At 36.6% G+C, this 17,085-nt stretch overlaps 3 protein-coding genes across 3 annotated transcripts; 1 reads left to right on the top strand and 2 right to left on the bottom strand.

Moving 5' to 3' along the window:
- The first annotated feature begins 1,138 nt into the window (after positions 1–1,138).
- LOC101290762 (mitogen-activated protein kinase 4-like) lies at positions 1,139–5,039 on the top strand. The gene is made up of 6 exons (XM_004298781.1): positions 1,139–1,524; positions 2,061–2,190; positions 2,736–2,873; positions 3,357–3,689; positions 4,367–4,550; positions 4,652–5,039. Exons 1-6 carry the CDS (start codon positions 1,349–1,351, stop codon positions 4,822–4,824), a joined length of 1,134 nt encoding a protein of 377 aa, XP_004298829.1. The 5' UTR covers positions 1,139–1,348; the 3' UTR covers positions 4,825–5,039.
- Positions 5,040–5,271: 232 nt separating this feature from the next.
- On the bottom strand, positions 5,272–8,466 carry LOC101315235 (probable polygalacturonase-like). Its single transcript, XM_004298780.1, has 6 exons — positions 8,252–8,466; positions 7,631–7,966; positions 7,403–7,523; positions 7,138–7,312; positions 6,325–6,395; positions 5,272–6,200 (listed from the first exon to the last, which is right to left on the bottom strand). Exons 1-6 carry the CDS (start codon positions 8,348–8,350, stop codon positions 5,491–5,493), a joined length of 1,512 nt encoding a protein of 503 aa, XP_004298828.1. The 5' UTR covers positions 8,351–8,466; the 3' UTR covers positions 5,272–5,490.
- A 5,034-nt stretch (positions 8,467–13,500) lies between these two features.
- On the bottom strand, positions 13,501–14,282 carry LOC101314947 (protein SPIRAL1-like 5-like). The gene is made up of 2 exons (XM_004298779.1): positions 14,039–14,282; positions 13,501–13,931 (listed from the first exon to the last, which is right to left on the bottom strand). Exons 1-2 carry the CDS (start codon positions 14,261–14,263, stop codon positions 13,857–13,859), a joined length of 300 nt encoding a protein of 99 aa, XP_004298827.1. The 5' UTR covers positions 14,264–14,282; the 3' UTR covers positions 13,501–13,856.
- Between the last annotated feature and the right edge of the window lie 2,803 nt (positions 14,283–17,085).

The raw sequence follows: 17,085 nt of genomic DNA, 5'->3' as shown, positions 1-17,085 counted from the left end.
ACCATATATTATCAGGTTTGTAAAATTAAACGATAAGAATAATTTAAATTATTAATGTAAAATTAAAATACATAGTATTTAGTATGATATTCATAAGCAATGTACTTGATCAAAACTTATTTTAATCAAGTAAATGAATATAAGACTTTAAAATAAAACTTTTTTTTTTTTGACAGTGGAAGTCTAAAAGTTTTATTGAATAAAACTCATTGTTGGAAATGATATTATGAATCTTGTATGAATAATACAATAAGAGGTCCTATAATGGATATAGAACTCAATTTATAGGATTATGGCTAGTTGCACTTATGAACTTATGATGAAGGACCCGAATGCAAAGAGTGGTGATTCTCTCAGTACACCCTAAGCATTTTATCCTTAGAGATCCGTTTCTTTTAAATTTGATATTGGAACTGGTTCCTGGTTGCATTCATGTTAGGAACCCAAATATTCTGTCAGTAGAGAAATTATTTATAACCTAACACAAACAGTAGAGGGCACAAAAATCAAAGAGAAGAAAATACGGAGAAAATTCATAGAACTGGTGACCATTTTTTCTAAGCTGGTTAATGCACCAGTAATGGTGACAATAACCATCAGTACGAACCTTACCTAAAATTGCATCACAAGTCTAGTATCATGGGTAGTTGCTGACTTTGAAAAATCTTGAAAGAGACTATAGAACCATATAAATCATTATTATCATTTTATGTCTCCAACAATAATAAAAAATACGACACTTAAACCACAACAATCTGTCAAGTGTTAACTCCAACTCGGTAATACATATTTTTTTCCCGATAAGAATCTTATCTCTACACATTGTTCTCGATGGAAAAACCAGATTATAGACATTGTTATACGCAGAAATTATGGTATTTCAAAATTCAAGGATAATGAACATATATTCCGAAGTGTTTTTGCAGATGTTAGATATTTGTACGACTCTGATAGAATAGAAAAGAAATGCAGAGTCCAGAATCAAATGCTTGATTTGGTGGTCAAAGTAAACTAGACGCGTGTGCTCCATGATGTAACCTAGCCCAACTCTCCTATTTACTTTCTTCTGAATATATTTTTGAAACCAAGAAACGGTCTCTCTCAGTCACCCTTCAACAACTCACGGATTTTGCAAACCATTTCCAAACCGAAAGCTCTACCAAAGTTGAAGAAAGCTAGCTTTTTGCAGTGCATTGCATTCAGAGCTTCACAGAAAACCCACTTCTCCCTATCCAAAAATCACATATTCAGTTCAGAATCACGAGCACCATTAAAGCCACTTGAGGGTTTTTGAACCCATCACAGAAAGGAGCTTCCTTTGGGTGGTTTGAGCTTTCCAAGTTTGAGCATGGCTGCCAAGGAATCAAGCTCTGCTGCTTCAGCAGGAGATTGTAAAATCAAAAGGGTGCTCACACATAATGGTAGATATGCGCAGTACAATGTGTTTGGGAACTTGTTTGAGGTCTCTAGCAAGTATGTCCCGCCAATTAGGCCAATTGGTAGAGGTGCTTATGGCATTGTTTGGTAAGTTTTTGCTTAAAGTTTTATTCTTTTTGGCTTCTTTAGCTCTCTGGGTTGCTGTAAATTGCTCTGTTTTTAGATTTTAGAGTTGGGTAAAATTTGAGCACTGTTTGATTTGGTAAAACGGTGAATGATATTCAGAAGCATTATGAAGAAACCATGTAGGAAATAGAGCTAGGATCTGTTATTCCAGCTTTCTTTGTAGGAGTTATTTGATCTCTCCGCTAAAAGTTTTGTACTTTTGTTGGTACTATAACATATAGAAAGGAGGGAATAAGGGGTGTCTATTCTTGTGGAAGTTCCATTTACAATGTCAACTGATGTTATTTTTATATGAGTTTGGTGATAACTGCTAACATACCATTCTTTTTAGCTGAGCAGGCTCGGTTGCTAGGCTTCATGCTTTTATTCGGCTCATTATCTGTTATTGAGAGCAAATTGGTCTACAATACGCTGATGAATGGCTTGTTTCTTGTGTCAAAATATGAGCTTTGGTTAATATAGTGGTGGGTTACAATTTCTGTTTCTCTTGTTTCCAGTGCTGCTGTGAATTCAGACACACATGAGGAAGTTGCCATTAAGAAGATCGGAAATGCTTTTGACAACATAATAGATGCCAAGAGGACGTTAAGAGAAATCAAGCTTCTTCGCCATATGAACCATGAAAATGTAAGTTTCATTTCCTGAGTAATAACTGAACTTATAAGGAACTCTAGGATAAAATTTGTGCGGATATAGTGTTATGTGGCTCTGCATATAAGGATAAATTATGCCAAATTTACTCGTCCACTTGTAATGCTTAGTTTCGCTGAAACAATGGGAAAAATACTAATTGACTTGGTGTTCTAAAGCCTTTGTTTAGCATCTGACAACGGCAGCATTAGATTAGTGCCTAAAAGGTTCTGTAAAATGGTACATCAGTTATCCCATACTTAATAATCAGATAATTGTCTTTTATGTGTATCAATAAGAGCACTTCACTGGCCATTAGGGGGAAACATCATTTACAACTTTTTCAGTGTGCTATGACCTCAGCACCTCATTCTTGTCTTTCTGGGTTTTCTATTATAGGACAAAAGTGTAAATCATGTGTAAGCATGTCTAAATTTGTGTAGCCATGTCCAAGACCTGGTTCTTTCACATGCGCCGTTATGAGTTTATTTTCCGTTCTATTTGGGTCTGCTCTGTATAACAGCTCAGCTGATTCTCTCCAGGTTATCGGCCTCAAGGACATCGTACGACCGCCCAAAAAAGACACCTTCAATGATGTATACATTGTTTATGAGTTAATGGACACTGATCTACATCAGATCATTCGTTCTGACCAACAACTAACAGATGATCATTATCAGGTTTGAAATAATGATGTCAATGAGGCTTCATTCATGTCACTGTTCTTATACTTTTCAATATATTTCTGGTGTTGCAGTAATTATTACATACCTTTGAGATGAAGGTTTCGAAATTGAACCTTCCTAAATATAATGCTTGATGAGTGTGGATTTTAAATTTTATATGAAAGGTTGATGAAATCGTAAGACAAGCGCCTTGCACCTATTAGATAGATTTTGATAGACAGGAAATCATCTAATGTATAATATGTTAAGATTTTGTTATATAGACTCTAGAGAAAAGAAGTCTCATTTGAAAATTGTTTACCTTTCATGGCTGTAAGTCATTAGTCATAGATGGGAATGTGATTTCCTATGGAGTAGATACCCCTTTTAGTCTGTGATTGTGTGCTTCAGTTCTTGTATGGTTTAGAGTGGATTTGCTTCTCTTAGTTCAAGTGTCCCTGGCAAACTAATTCTAGATTCTTATCCTGAAATGTGCAGTACTTTCTGTATCAGCTGTTAAGAGGACTAAAATATGTTCACTCTGCCAATGTGTTGCACCGGGATCTGAAGCCAAGTAATTTGCTTCTTAATGCTAATTGCGACCTTAAGATCGGAGATTTTGGACTAGCAAGAACAACATCCGAGACGGATTTCATGACCGAATATGTTGTTACTCGTTGGTACCGAGCACCTGAGTTGCTTCTTAATTGTTCAGAGTACAGTGCTGCGATTGATATATGGTCTGTTGGTTGCATACTTGGTGAAATCATAACCAGAGAACCTCTTTTTCCTGGGAAGGATTATGTTCATCAGCTGAGGCTTATCACAGAGGTACTTTTAGAACTTCCAAATGAACATAAGCAATTTTAGCATTCTACACTTCTACTGATCTATGAATGAAGTTCCATAAGTAAAAACTGAATATAAAAGGAAAAGGGGCAAACCTAGTTTGCTAGTTGTCTCCATTCTTCAACCCCTCTCTCTCGGAATCTTGTCATTCTCTTGGTCTAGAGAATTCATGTCCCATGGAGTTGAGTTGAAATGTTCCAACTGGTTCCATGGACCCTAGGCAAGTGGCAAGGGATAGCTGGGGTATAAGGGTAGAGATCCTTGGTTCAGACCTCCTTGTGAATTAAAAAGAAATATTTTAAAGCATATTCCCACATACCTCAAACAAAACAACTTGGTTTCTGTTGATTAATAGTCTGATAACTAGGGGATATTAGTCCAGGTAAATGGTTGGTGCTTTGTTGTTTCTTCCCAAGTTCTATTTTCAAAAGCTACTAATGAAAGTAATTTGTCATAAGATATGCAGGTTTAGAGATAACTCAGATAAGTGTTCATATGTTCAAAAGTTTATTATGCAAAATGTCAAGCTGATGGTCTATTCAGTCCCACCAATTTCTTGGTGAACATATTTGTGGGTTGCTTTTTCTCCCAGTGGGAAGGTTCTTACTAGTGGTATGTACATGGAACATAATGTGTGATATTGTTTTGGTTGTTTAAAGCTAATAGGTTCACCCGATGATGCAAGTCTTGGATTTCTTCGAAGTGATAATACCCGCAGATATGTAAAACAGCTCCCACAAATCCGGAGGCAACAGTTCTCTGCTAGATTCCCTAATATGTCGCCTGGAGCTCTGGATTTGCTAGAGAAAATGCTCGTCTTTGATCCCACCAGACGCATTACTGGTACAATAAATGGGTTTATACTTTCTAGAGCTTTTGCATTGTATTGGATCATATTTAGTCAATGATTTTTTCCTGACTTGTGGTTATATGTATGTTTACAGTTGGCGAGGCACTTTGTCACCCGTACTTGTCGTCCCTTCACGACAACAATGATGAACCTATTTGCCCCAGGCCTTTCCATTTTGATTTTGAGCAACCATCATGCACTGAAGAGCACATCAAAGAGCTCATCTGGAGGGAAGCAGTGAAGTATAATCCAGAGCCAACTCACTAAAGGGCATGCTTTTCTAGGTCTGTAGATACATATTATGAACGAGTCCCACTGTAACAATGTATCATCAATCACATTTGGATGAATAGCTATAAAGGTTGTGTACCAGTAACTTGAGTTCAACTGATGTATAAGGAGCTGAATTACTCGAGAAGGCCCCACCATGGTTATTGTCATGCTTTGACACGAGCTTTCAAAACTCTAGAGCATAGTAGAAGTTCTGTAGGGGCACAAAGCTTGTGGATGCTGTATTGATTTGGATTTGGATATGGATTTTTACGCTTAACCACTTGCCTGTTTCCATTTGTTGCTTGACACTAGCACATTTTAGATTCTTGTTCCTTTTTTTTTTTTTTTTTTTTATTGCTTGCTTCTTTGTTTATTGTAATGATGGATTTGATTCTGAGAATGTGTTTTGGCAATGTTATGAGAATCCCAACCTCAATGGAAACAGTCTCTCAACATAGTACAAATATTCATTTAATCTGTCATTGACCACCAAAAGATCCTGAGTAATACAGTGAAATTCATTTCAATCTGTTGCGCCATACATTTTTGTTCAAGAAATCCTTTGTTTAGAAACGTCTCACACAGCTAGTTGATTTTACTGCTAAGATTGTTTGTCTCAATGATATTGAAAGTACAATGTTGTGAGGATATTTGAATCCGTCACAAGTAGTTTCCTCTGTAAGTGCACAGCTGAACTTGCATATTATCAACTGGCAGACTTTCTTCTGGGAAGTTACATGCCCCTATCTTCTCCGGACCCTGGTCTGCCAGAAGCTCACACGGCTGAGGAACCACTCCACTTGAAATCCCAGCAACATCAGTGCAGTTCCAAGGTACTTTCTTTCCCTTCTTTGCCATTGTTATTGTAACATTAGATATGCAAATCCCGGTAAATGGATCACCAGTTAATCCCCCTAGCTTACCAGCCATTGTTACATTCTCAGCTACCATATCATGATAATTTATGTTCTGAATCACCGGAAGTGCATTAGGATCATAACCATTATCTGCATGCGATCCATAATCTCCTGCAATCCAAAATACATACTTCATGGTATGCATGGTCATCCTTCTAACATATATGTCTTTCACAAAACCTCCTCTTCCTACAGCAGTTTTGATTCTGACTGCTGATTCCGTATTGATGGCAAAGATATCCTCAGCCCTAACATCTTGGATCCCGCCTGACATCTCGCTTCCGAGTGCAATCACCGCACTAAATGGAGAAATGCATGTCAAACGTCTGATCACAAGTGCTTTGGTTGGCATCCCAAAAGCAATACCATACTCATCCCAACCACTCTTCACGGCTATGCAATCATCTCCAGAAACAATGTAACAGTCCTCAATTCGAGTATTAGTGCAAGAGTCTACACAATAAAAACCAAAGTTTGGTTAGCAATTGAGAAGCAGGCATACTATTTGATGTCAAACGTTGATTTACATTTGTGCAGATAAGCAAGAACTATATAGATATATACTAGACTTGCTTACCAGGGTTGATTCCATCTGTATTTGGAGATGTCACTGGTGCAAGGATTGTAAGGCCTTGAACAAGAACATTGCTGCATTTTTCAACTTTGTTAGAACAAATCTTTGAATCTAAAAGACTCAAAATTAGTGACTGAATAATTCTGTTACTTTCCCTCATCTCTTGCAGTTCTTGCATTGTTCATTGATCAAGATCATTTTCAGACCAAGTATTCGAAATTTATATCTTGACAAGTTTTACTTGGTCTACATCAGCAGTGGTAATTTGCATTTGGGCACATGGAATATATAGATATGGAAAAGCATAGTTGCACACATCAAGTCAAAAAAAAGTCTAAAGCTAAAGCTCAAAACGAGTGCTTGAATATTAGGGACGCATGCAACTTGATTATCTGAATCTATCAAGTAGTTTCGCCGTCATCGGGTCACTCTTCTCGCGGCGGCACTCGGCCGGACACTGCTGGGAACCCGTCGGAGAACAGAATCTTCGTCTTCAATGGAGAACAGAGGGTTTAGGTGTGAACTTAGAGTTTTGTCTGCGTTTCTTGTCTTTCTGATCATAGGCAGTGCTAGTTGACCTTGAAGATTAATAGTTTTGAAATGTATGTTAAGGTGGGAAACTATGTCGACTGTTAACTATAGATTTTCGGGTGTGTAATTTTATCAAGTTCACTTTAGAGCTTGCATACTATTGATAGTGCAATGTGACTGACCATTAAGTAAAAGCTAGCTTACAGCATTAGACATAAAAGCCTAGGCGCCTAGCAATTAGAGAGAAAAACCAAAGTCATCATCAGAGCCAGAGAATGAAATTACCTGCTGTAAACAGGATGGACATTCCATGATGGAGAATTGATGAAAGTGAGGTTGGAAATCTGGATATTCTCTGAGAACATGATTTCGATCAGGTAAGGCCGAGTGTACTTTAACTCCCCCTTGCGGAATTTTTGCCACCATAGTTCACCTTGACCATCAATTGTGCCATTTTCCCCTAATATAATTGTACCTCATAAACTCAGCAAAATACTCTAATTTTCTCTGTGATATTATTCATAATTGAAGCATATTTCGTGCTTGTTACCTGTTACTACAACATCAGTGAGGTTGGTTCCAAATATCAGACTGATGAATCTTCCTCCAGCTGTATCCCTCCCTCGACCGTACGATGGAAGTGGATCAATCACAGGCCATTCATTCTCATCCTAGCAAATTATGAAGATAACATTATCATAGAGTCATCAAATTGCAGCCTTTGGATCAAAACCAATTATGACAAAATGTTATTGTCTAAGAGGTTTTGTTGTCTAACCTGAGAGGCAAGAAGTACAGCATCCTTGTGGAGATAGAGAGTGAAATGGCTGGTGAGGTTGAAGCTCCCAGTTAACCATTTCCCAGCAGGAACAAAAAGTTGGGATCCACCTTGTGATTCATATTGACTCAGATGCTGAATTGCTGCCTGAAAGGCCTTGGTGTTTGATGTGGTACCATCACCAACTCCTCCAAAATCTGCCAGTGATGCACCGTAGGCTCTGCAACTTATGGCTGAGTACTGAAAACAGTCCACATGTTTAGCCTTCCGGCTTTCAACTCCGTTTGTGCATAAGAAAACCAGAACCAGTAGTACTACCACAGCCATCGTAGGTAACTGTCACATTGAAAGCAAAGCCAGCAGGTATATTGTGATCTCAGTAACTGCCATATTATTTTTCCCAATTTTTCTGACAAGCTACTCACAAGCAAACCCAATATTGTAAGAGAAACCTACATAGAACAATGTAAAGGATAGAACATTATGCATAAAGACTGTTCTTTTTGTTTTTGTCCTAATGAAAATGATGAACACCAGAGAGCAATGCCTTTGGTCTGTGAAACCAAATTTGTAGACCTAAGAGGAGAGAAGAATGGAAAGAGGGAATGGAAGAGAGGTTACCTGAGCTTTTTGGGGAGTATTCCAAAATCCCATCATACACAAAGTAGTTTCTGAAACCTGGTATATTGGTTTGGTGCAGACCAAAGTATATATAGTCATTAACTGTGCAGTTTGTGTTACTGTGTTAGTTTATACCAGTTGCTTTCACGGTCTTTTCTATGACTTGTGTGAGAATGAAGCCTAATTACATAAGCAATGCCTAAAGTGCTGGAATCTAACTACATGGTCTTCGGATTATTGAAACTAAAGAGCCAAAAACCGTAGGATTAGTTTACGATGAAACATTAGAATTTTCTGTCAATTATATGTAGTGTTTTTATTAGTTTCTTTGTTTCACATCCTGGCTAATGTTTGTATATCTGTCTCAACGAATGATTCTTTGAGAATCTGTTAAAACTCGAAGTTAAAAAGAAACAAGGATATAAAAAAGAAAAGTTTGGATTTTAGTAGTGTGAGTTGAGATTTCTATGACATGTAAATAGATTATGTAAATGCTACCTTTAGCTTCATCCCAAATCGAATTTTCTTTTGATTCTTGGAGCATTGCAGTAAGAGTCAATATGATTCAAGCAAGATCTGAGGGCATCATTATGAGATCACATGGTCAGTTTGGCAAAAGGGGAAGTTGAAGTAGGCCAACAGTGTGTTCCAATATGCCAATATGTGGTCAGAAACATATATCTTAGGCATGATAATCTAATGATGGTGATCATGTGGAACACACTAGAGAACTGTGCGCCAACAGTTCGTACTGCAGCATGAACTGTGCGCACTATAGAAAGCACTCCCACTTTTCCTAAATGGAAACTGATTATCACATTTGCTATTTCTAGACTGATCTAAATACATCTTTTTCTCAGTTGAGGAAATTAGCTCAATCCTACTACCCCATACTCATTACTTCCTCCATGGGTATGGAAAGTTGGAAACCATGGGTATGGAAAGTTGGAAACAACAATACGTCTATACAATTGATTATTCAAATGATGAACTTAATGGTAATAGGAGTAGCAAGATCACACGTAATAGTATAACTTACTTAAATTAAAATAAGGGTAAAATATTGTATAGTACTTGTAATTTAAAGTCGACATCTGTTTGTAGTTTAAAGTCGATATCTGTTTAGTCTTTATAGTTTTATTTTAATTTGAATAGTCCTTAAAGTCATGATTTTCATCCAAATAGTCTTTATGACCTTTAACTGAGAAAATTGTTTGAATGACTATTTTATGACCTTTAACTGAGAAAATTGTCGGAATGACTATTTGGATGAAAAATCATGATTTTAAGGACCATTCAGATTAATAAAACCATAAGTACTATTTGGATGAAAAATTGTGACTTTAAGGACTATTCAGATTAAAATAAAACCACAAGGACTAAACATATGTTGACTTCAAATCAGAAGTATTAAACAAATTTCAATTCTTAAAATAATAATAGAAATGAGACTGATACCACTCAATGTTTATTTCAAACCTGTAAAATAAGATTAATTTTTTTTTTGGCTAAAAGATGATTGAGAGAGGAATGACCAATAACACTCTTATGCATTAAAAATGAAAAGAGAGAAACATCAAGAGCCGAATTAGACCAAAACTTCTCATAACAAAATAACAACGAAACAAAATTAGGAAAACCGAAATTGGGGAAGATCCATAAGGTCACTACTACAATATGACAAAATAAAAGGAGAAGGTGAATCCCATCAAACCAGCTGTGTTAATGACATACCGTGGTTAGCCAAAGTATCTACAACCTTATTCTCTTCACGAAAATATGAGAAGATCGAAAGGTCATCTCCAATATCTCTGATATGCAACGTAAACAATTAAGCCAACAAACACATAGATGCCAAGGTACAAGCAAAAGAGACCGTAGATAGTCTAACACAAGCGACGAGTCAACCTCTAACAAAATGTGTTTCCAGTCTCGTACCCAAACAAGCTCAATAGCAATTATAACTGTCATCACCTCTGCTGCTATTGAACTAGGAATGTCAGTGTTGGAAGAAAAAGCACCAAGAACATGACATTTAAAGTCACGAAAAACAGCACTAAAATCTCCGACACCCTCTGCATGCTTCCAAGCATCATCCGAATTAATCTTCACCCACCCAATGACCGGAGGATGCCAAACATAATCTAAGTGAAGAATTAGTAAACAGAATAACATATGGCTGCTTGTGGAACCATGATGTGCTGATTGGGTCCACGAATTCACGGTACATTTGTCATATTGTATCGTATCATTTGTATGATTGTGTAGAGCATAATGTCATTATCTCCCCGTGACACTTTGAGTTATGGCCAGCTCTTCACGGGCACTAAGTAGTGGATGCTAGAGAATCCCTCTCCTTAGTTATCACATCTGCGTTATATAGGCACCAAGCCACCAACTTCTATCGGTTACTACCTAAGGCAATATATTAGGTTTATAAGAAATAATCATCTACAAGTACTTATACATGGGAATATGAGAATAATTTTGGCCAGAAAATAACAGAGTCAGGACTGTATATTGTCTTAAACTCGTATATATATTCACTTATACTCGTATATTGTCTTGGGCGTGCTAGTGTGTTGATTTATCTAAATAAGTTGCTTATTGGACTCGGGTCTGGTCATCTTTTTTAAGTGAATATCTAGGGTTGGTTGTAAAGAGAGATATATAAGGCAATTTATCTTCGGGTGGTGCTATAAACACACCTCTTTTTGTTATTAACACACCTCATTTATTTTTCTATCTACACATTTTAATTTTATTTACAAGTTTACCACTTTTTTATGATCGACTCTCATCATTGAAATGATATATTAATAACAAAAAGAGGTGTGTTAATAATATCACTCGATCTTTATCTCCAATGTAAGAACTATCAAATGAAACAGGAGCCTTTTATAATTAACATCAAATTTCTCAACACTCGATGCTTAATATCCCACATATTAATCAAACAATAATATATGCGAACAAAATTTAGTTTATACGTGGAAAGTGGGTTCTTAATTAAGGACCTTGAGGATCTCATGCTCATAAGTCATGACCTCATTCCAACACAGTGATGAAAATATCATCACCTGCATTTGTTTTTGACATGTCTCCCAATTCACAGCTGTTTAGTATGGAGTGAACTATGTATAAATCATAATGGTTCATGGATGCTGTTTAGCTATGAAACTTGTTGAATCGCCCAGTGATCAATCTCGTGCATATGTGCTTCTGAAGGTATAAAATACATGCTCCTAGAATTTTGATGCATATATACCTTGTCAACTTCATTGGCTAGCTATATATGTGATTGCAAATTTGCAATAAAAGACTACAAGTTAAAATGAGACAGATTCAGCAGGAAGATTAGGCCATTTAGCCCCTCCCAAACTAGCAATTAGATGCTAATGCCAAACACTAAAAGCTAGTAGCTACTTTATATATATGATCCTGATCTTCATGAAGTGTTGTAACAGATTACTTGTAAGCAAAGAAAATAGCCATTAGTCCGTCGACATTACTATCTAGCTATATAGAGTTTATACACATGCAATCATGTGGAGAGTTTGTTGCAGTTTGTTTCAATCTCTGGGGCAATTAATCAAGCTGAGAGTTCTTTTGGGACAAATAGGGATCGAGTAGCTTAGATCGGAGAAACCAAGGTCAAGTTTGCCTCAGTTTTGGACCAAAAGTAAATGCTCATCAAAACAAAACACAACTAGAGCTAGGCCTATTTGGTTGGTCTAACCATATATCAAGTGTAGAAATTTTGCAAGGCCAACCTCACCTAGTTAGTACGAAATTTACCCAATAATGATATATATGATCGATATAGCTGTATTATTATTAAGATCGAGTGGTGCTTTTCCATTCAGTCTTCAAACCAGCACTTCAATTATAAGAGCTCAACTTCTAGTCTCTTATATACTCTAATTATATCTCTTAGTTTTCTAAGCCCTAATAGCAAATTAATAGAAAGACAATTCCAGATGGATCGGAGGTGATATCTGGAATCTAGATATTAGCTTAGTAGCAAGACTAGCGAGCACACAAACACAAACTGTACTCGGAGCATGCATGCAGCCACCATCAACATTCATTTTCACGCAAATTAAACGTACAACTAGCAATAGCATTGTATAATTAAGTTCAATTCATATATAGAAGGTTCACACTGCTGCTGCATGCATATGAGTTCGAGTACATATGCAGCCAATCAATTAACCACTCAGCCAATCAATTACATGCAATTATAGGTATGTATGCATAATCTATTGAATGTTTAATCAACTACCACTCAGTAGTCTTGAATCTTGATTACTCTCAAGCATATATAGTCTGATTGGTATAAGCTTCATTAAAATCTGCCAGTCAGTTGATCATATCTTCTCCAATTACAAAACTAGTATCTCATCCATAATAAGTTCTATTTTTCATTTGGATGGTTTGGTAGCAAAGTAGCTATTAATACCAAGCTTTAGTATATTTAATCTTCTTCAATATGTGGTTTGTGATCACCTGGATTTAGTATACCCCATGACCTGGTTTCTGAGGGCTCAAAATGATAGCTTCAACACAAACCAGGCAGCTTACCTCAGCATGTTCATAACAAACCAAGCATGTAATCATATATATGCTGTTGTTGAATTTGAACCTACCTCCAGTCTCTTCCAGTATTTGCCAAGTTAATTAGCTACCTAACCTTTTTAACTCGTTCAGCTTGCTTAAAATTAGAGATTGGCAGCAAGTTTATGTCATCTTCTCCAAAAATTATAGGGATAGGGTGATGATTTAGAGTTAGAGATAACCCTAAAATGATCTGTATGTTTAGACAATATCATTACAATAAAAAAGAAGAAGCAGTAATTAACTCAGGAACTTCTTATTGTATGAGATCGAATCATAAGACATAGATTAGAGAGACCCAGACCATGAATTCAAAATTTCTATTGGTTATGAAGGAATAACTCAAAACAATTAAACATTTCTATAGTCTTTAGGGAAATGTATATATAGTCTTTAGGGTTCTAATTCTTAATAAACAATTCAGAAAGGAAATGATCAGAAGAATGCCAACTCGATTTGAATATTACTACCATAGCCAGAAGAGGTATAAAACTAATCAATCTATCTCAAAACCAAAATGAAAAGTGTCGCTTTTGGGTTTCCAAATTTGACTAATTAAGAAGAATAGACAAACGTGTTAAAATCCAGCCATTTCAGAATTAATTAAACACCAAAACAAACTTATATTACATCGATCAGTCAAGCCTGACTAATTTAAGAAGACTCAAATATATATGGAGCCTAATTTTGCAAACAGAAGGCAAATCCATAAAACTTACATGCACTTCCACACCAAATTAATCTTGGGGTTCATGATATATAGCTAGACTAGTTTACTTGTTATCTCTCTACGGCGCCCCACTCGATCTTCTTCGTCCAACCCTCGAAGAATTAACCCTTGCAAATCCAACACTCATGGGGACTGATTCATATCCCTTTTATTAAAACACAACTTTCAATTTTGTTTCCAGAAGCCGAAGAAACTATATATTCAGTAATCAATATTATTGGTTGTTATTGAAGTAGGGAGCTAGAGAAAACATAAGCATCACTTATCTCCAAACAAGTAACCAAGTGATGAATCTCCGCCAGGAACTGATTTAACTTTTGTCGTCGGACGATCCTGAAGTATGAGGTGCAGGTGAGCAGATCCATGATTAAATTTCCGAGTTATATTCATGTAAATATATGAATTTTACAGCAATATATATGACACAGTAGTTAACTTACAGTTACGAAGTTTCCAGAATTTGGGCCGTCAGCTCTTTGATAGTTGTTGGTATTGGAAGGAGTCTTATGATCTGAAGGCTTGTGATGATCATAGGTGGTGGTGGTGTCGATGCCGTACGGCGGCAATACTGGCTTAGCAGCTGGAGGTGGAGTTTGTGGCTCCTCTGAACCAAACAAATAACCCAAAGAACTTTGTCCACCGCCATAGCTTCCACCTCTACTCATGGCTAGCTTCTCAGGAATCAGATGTGGAATGAGATGGACAGAGTGCCCTAATATATATACTGTGTTGATGCATACCTAATAATTATCAATTAATCTATTGTTAAATAGTACAGTCAACTTTAAAATGGAAGATACACAGTAATTTACAAGACGGAAAGGGGCATCCGATGTATGTATGTATGGTACTGTCTTTGTAAAGATATCTCCAAAGAAGAGAGCATCTGCATGTAGACTAGTTAGGGTTTTGTTTCGTGTCGGTGTTTCACTAGAGGAACTATTTTTTCAATTACCAAAAGTAACTTATAGAAACTTAAAAACATAATATCTATATCTCTTGAAAGCCGAAACTCGCCGGTAAATCCAAAAGGAACGTTAAGGACACTGAAAGGTAACTGTCTCAACCTTTTATTACTAGGCGAATTCACTATAAAATCAACCGTAACAATATTGTTGCTAACTAATTCAGCATTCCTTGTTTTTAAGGTTTTAGAAAACACAAGTAGAAGGCATACGGGCATGAAACAGAAGTCTTAATTACTACTAACGGAAGTTAATATACGTATAAGCATGCACTATATATATGTATATATACACGTACATATGCATGTAAATCTTTTTCATTATAAATTTCATGCTTAGATAGAATCAGAACGATTGGATTGATCAATTCTATAACTGTTGCTTCGAAAGATGGCTAAACGGAATTATAATTAGGTTGGTTGAAGGTCAAAATCAACGTACTTGAACTTGATTAGACTTTAAACAAGCAATATTAACATCCTATAAACCAGAATTAGTGATATATGATTATTGCATAACGTGACATGGACTTGATTTATTCTCTTAATATGTGGTTTTAATTTACCATCAAACAGGTATATGATCAATTAATCACCGTCAACTAATTAACCATGAAATAATCAATTAACGACTGTCTTTAACTCGACAGGGTCAGGTGGGTTGTGGACTTCTGGCCCTAAACCCACTTTAGTTAAAGAGCTAATAAAGCAATGCTGGTTAATTGGGGTTGAATCGAGAACATATATGGAGGATGAGTCACTCATGAGTCTTACTGTCTAATTAACACGATCTAGAAAGATATAAAGATTGAAAAGGCGATGAGTTGTATTTGTCAAACAGCTACAAGCGTGTCTCGTGGGATCATCATTATACCGATATTGTCCCAACTTAACCATCTTTCAGGTGTTAAATTTTAATCACAAAAGACCTCAGTACAATTAAGAATAATCCACCCACTTATAAGTTATATTTTATTTGTCATTTTTCTAATGTAGGATTTCTCATCTCTAACACTACCACTCACATGCAACCTAACTTTTAGGTCTGCACGTGAAACTGATTAACAAACTGAATCTGACTCCATGACAACCGAAAGAACCTCAAACTCCTCATGACAACTGAAATAACTCCAAACTCGAAAGAACCAAACCAACCAGGGCCATGACCCCTGAAGGAACCAACTCAAGCTCATTGGAGACATAAATGGAGAGGGGCCCGCTTTGATACTATGTCAAACAACGACAAACGTGGCCCGTGGATCATCATTGTACAGATACCGTCCCAACTTAACCACATTTAAAGTGTTGGGTTTTAATCACAAAAGGCCTCGGTACAATTAGGAATGATCCACCCATTTATAAGTTATATTTTATTTATTACTTTTCCAATATGGGATCTCTCATATCTAACAACATTTCTCTGGCTCATAGGGAAGTTCTTCTACGTAAGAATTGATCTGATGGGGGAGCTTCTAATGAGGACTTTATAATAAGGACCAAGTGAGGATTTTCAAATGAACGGTTGGATTACATACTCATAGGAATTTGAAAATATCAATTAAAAGTTAAAATATTCATCTAACCGTTTATTTGAAAGTCCTTATTTAGTTCTCATTATAAAATCCTCATTAGAAGCTCTCCTTTGATCTGATAGCTAGAAAGTTATCAGTTCGATTTAGATATATCAGCTATCTAATGTTGCTTAATTGCATATTTCTCTATGGTACATTAGCGTGCTCCTACTCTCTGGTCTTCAATTTCGAGTTCCCCGAAATAAGGATGGACTACTGGAATGAAGTGGCTGGTCGTGATTACTGATGAACATGCATGTTGAGGTCTTTTCCGCAATTGAGTACCGCTGTCAGTTTGTTTGAACCTTTTATAGGTAGTTGATGATGGATCGAGCTACAAATGATGACCCTTAATTATGGCCCCAGGTGCTGCACAATAATTGGTTGTCTCATCAGTTTTCGGTCGATGTGACAAGCTTCCACGAATAATATCTACTTATCTATCTTCCAGCGCTGCTGAAGTTGCATTTGATCGATCGTGTGCACTTCGATGGTCAGTTGGATCAGTACGTACTACCAGTTTCGCTCATGGAGGAGTTGCCGAGTTGGTGTCTGTGCACGCGGATAGAATGTTCTAGTCGATCTAGCTAGAAATAATATTCGAATCATGGAATAGTCATGAAATGCCGATTGCGAACGCTCTCGATCACAATCAGTTCTAGGTACGTTGGGAAGAAAATTTCCACATCGATATATATATATATATACATGTATATATAGCCCTTCTCGGTTACGGACGTCTGCACCAATGGTTTTGGTGCGGATTTCTATTTTTGCACCATTTTCTGATCGAATTTCCTCATCTCCACCATCTTGTATCTAGATAATATTGTGTAGATCATCTCTGCAAAATTTCAGTCAATTTGGTGATCGTTAAGGCCCTCAAACTCGAGTTTTTCTGGTATGAACACTAACCAGACAGAATTCAGTCCGTCCATTTGTTTTTCGAGTT

The sequence above is a fragment of the Fragaria vesca genome, linkage group LG5, assembly GCF_000184155.1.
Source record: "Fragaria vesca subsp. vesca linkage group LG5, FraVesHawaii_1.0, whole genome shotgun sequence".
Lineage (NCBI taxonomy): Eukaryota > Viridiplantae > Streptophyta > Magnoliopsida > Rosales > Rosaceae > Fragaria > Fragaria vesca.
The sequence above is the reverse complement of the archived record's forward strand: the minus strand, read 5'-3'. Positions and strand labels throughout refer to the sequence as shown.

Bases quoted from the DNA above. Each gene is read 5' to 3' on its own strand.
- LOC101290762 (XM_004298781.1), top strand. From the start codon at position 1,349: ATGGCTGCCAAGGAATCAAGCTCTGCTGCTTCAGCAGGAGATTGTAAA. The intron at 2,874-3,356 runs GTTTGAAATAAT...TGAAATGTGCAG, and splicing joins TAACAGATGATCATTATCAG to TACTTTCTGTATCAGCTGTT. The intron at 3,690-4,366 runs GTACTTTTAGAA...GGTTGTTTAAAG, and splicing joins AGCTGAGGCTTATCACAGAG to CTAATAGGTTCACCCGATGA.
- LOC101314947 (XM_004298779.1), bottom strand. From the start codon at position 14,263: ATGAGTAGAGGTGGAAGCTATGGCGGTGGACAAAGTTCTTTGGGTTAT. The intron at 13,932-14,038 runs GTAAGTTAACTA...CTCATACTTCAG, and splicing joins ATTCTGGAAACTTCGTAACT to GATCGTCCGACGACAAAAGT.
- LOC101315235 (XM_004298780.1), bottom strand. From the start codon at position 8,350: ATGACTATATATACTTTGGTCTGCACCAAACCAATATACCAGGTTTCA. The intron at 7,313-7,402 runs GTAACAAGCACG...CAATTATATTAG, and splicing joins CACTGATGTTGTAGTAACAG to GGGAAAATGGCACAATTGAT. The intron at 6,396-7,137 runs GTAATTTCATTC...TGAAAAATGCAG, and splicing joins GTCCATCCTGTTTACAGCAG to CAATGTTCTTGTTCAAGGCC.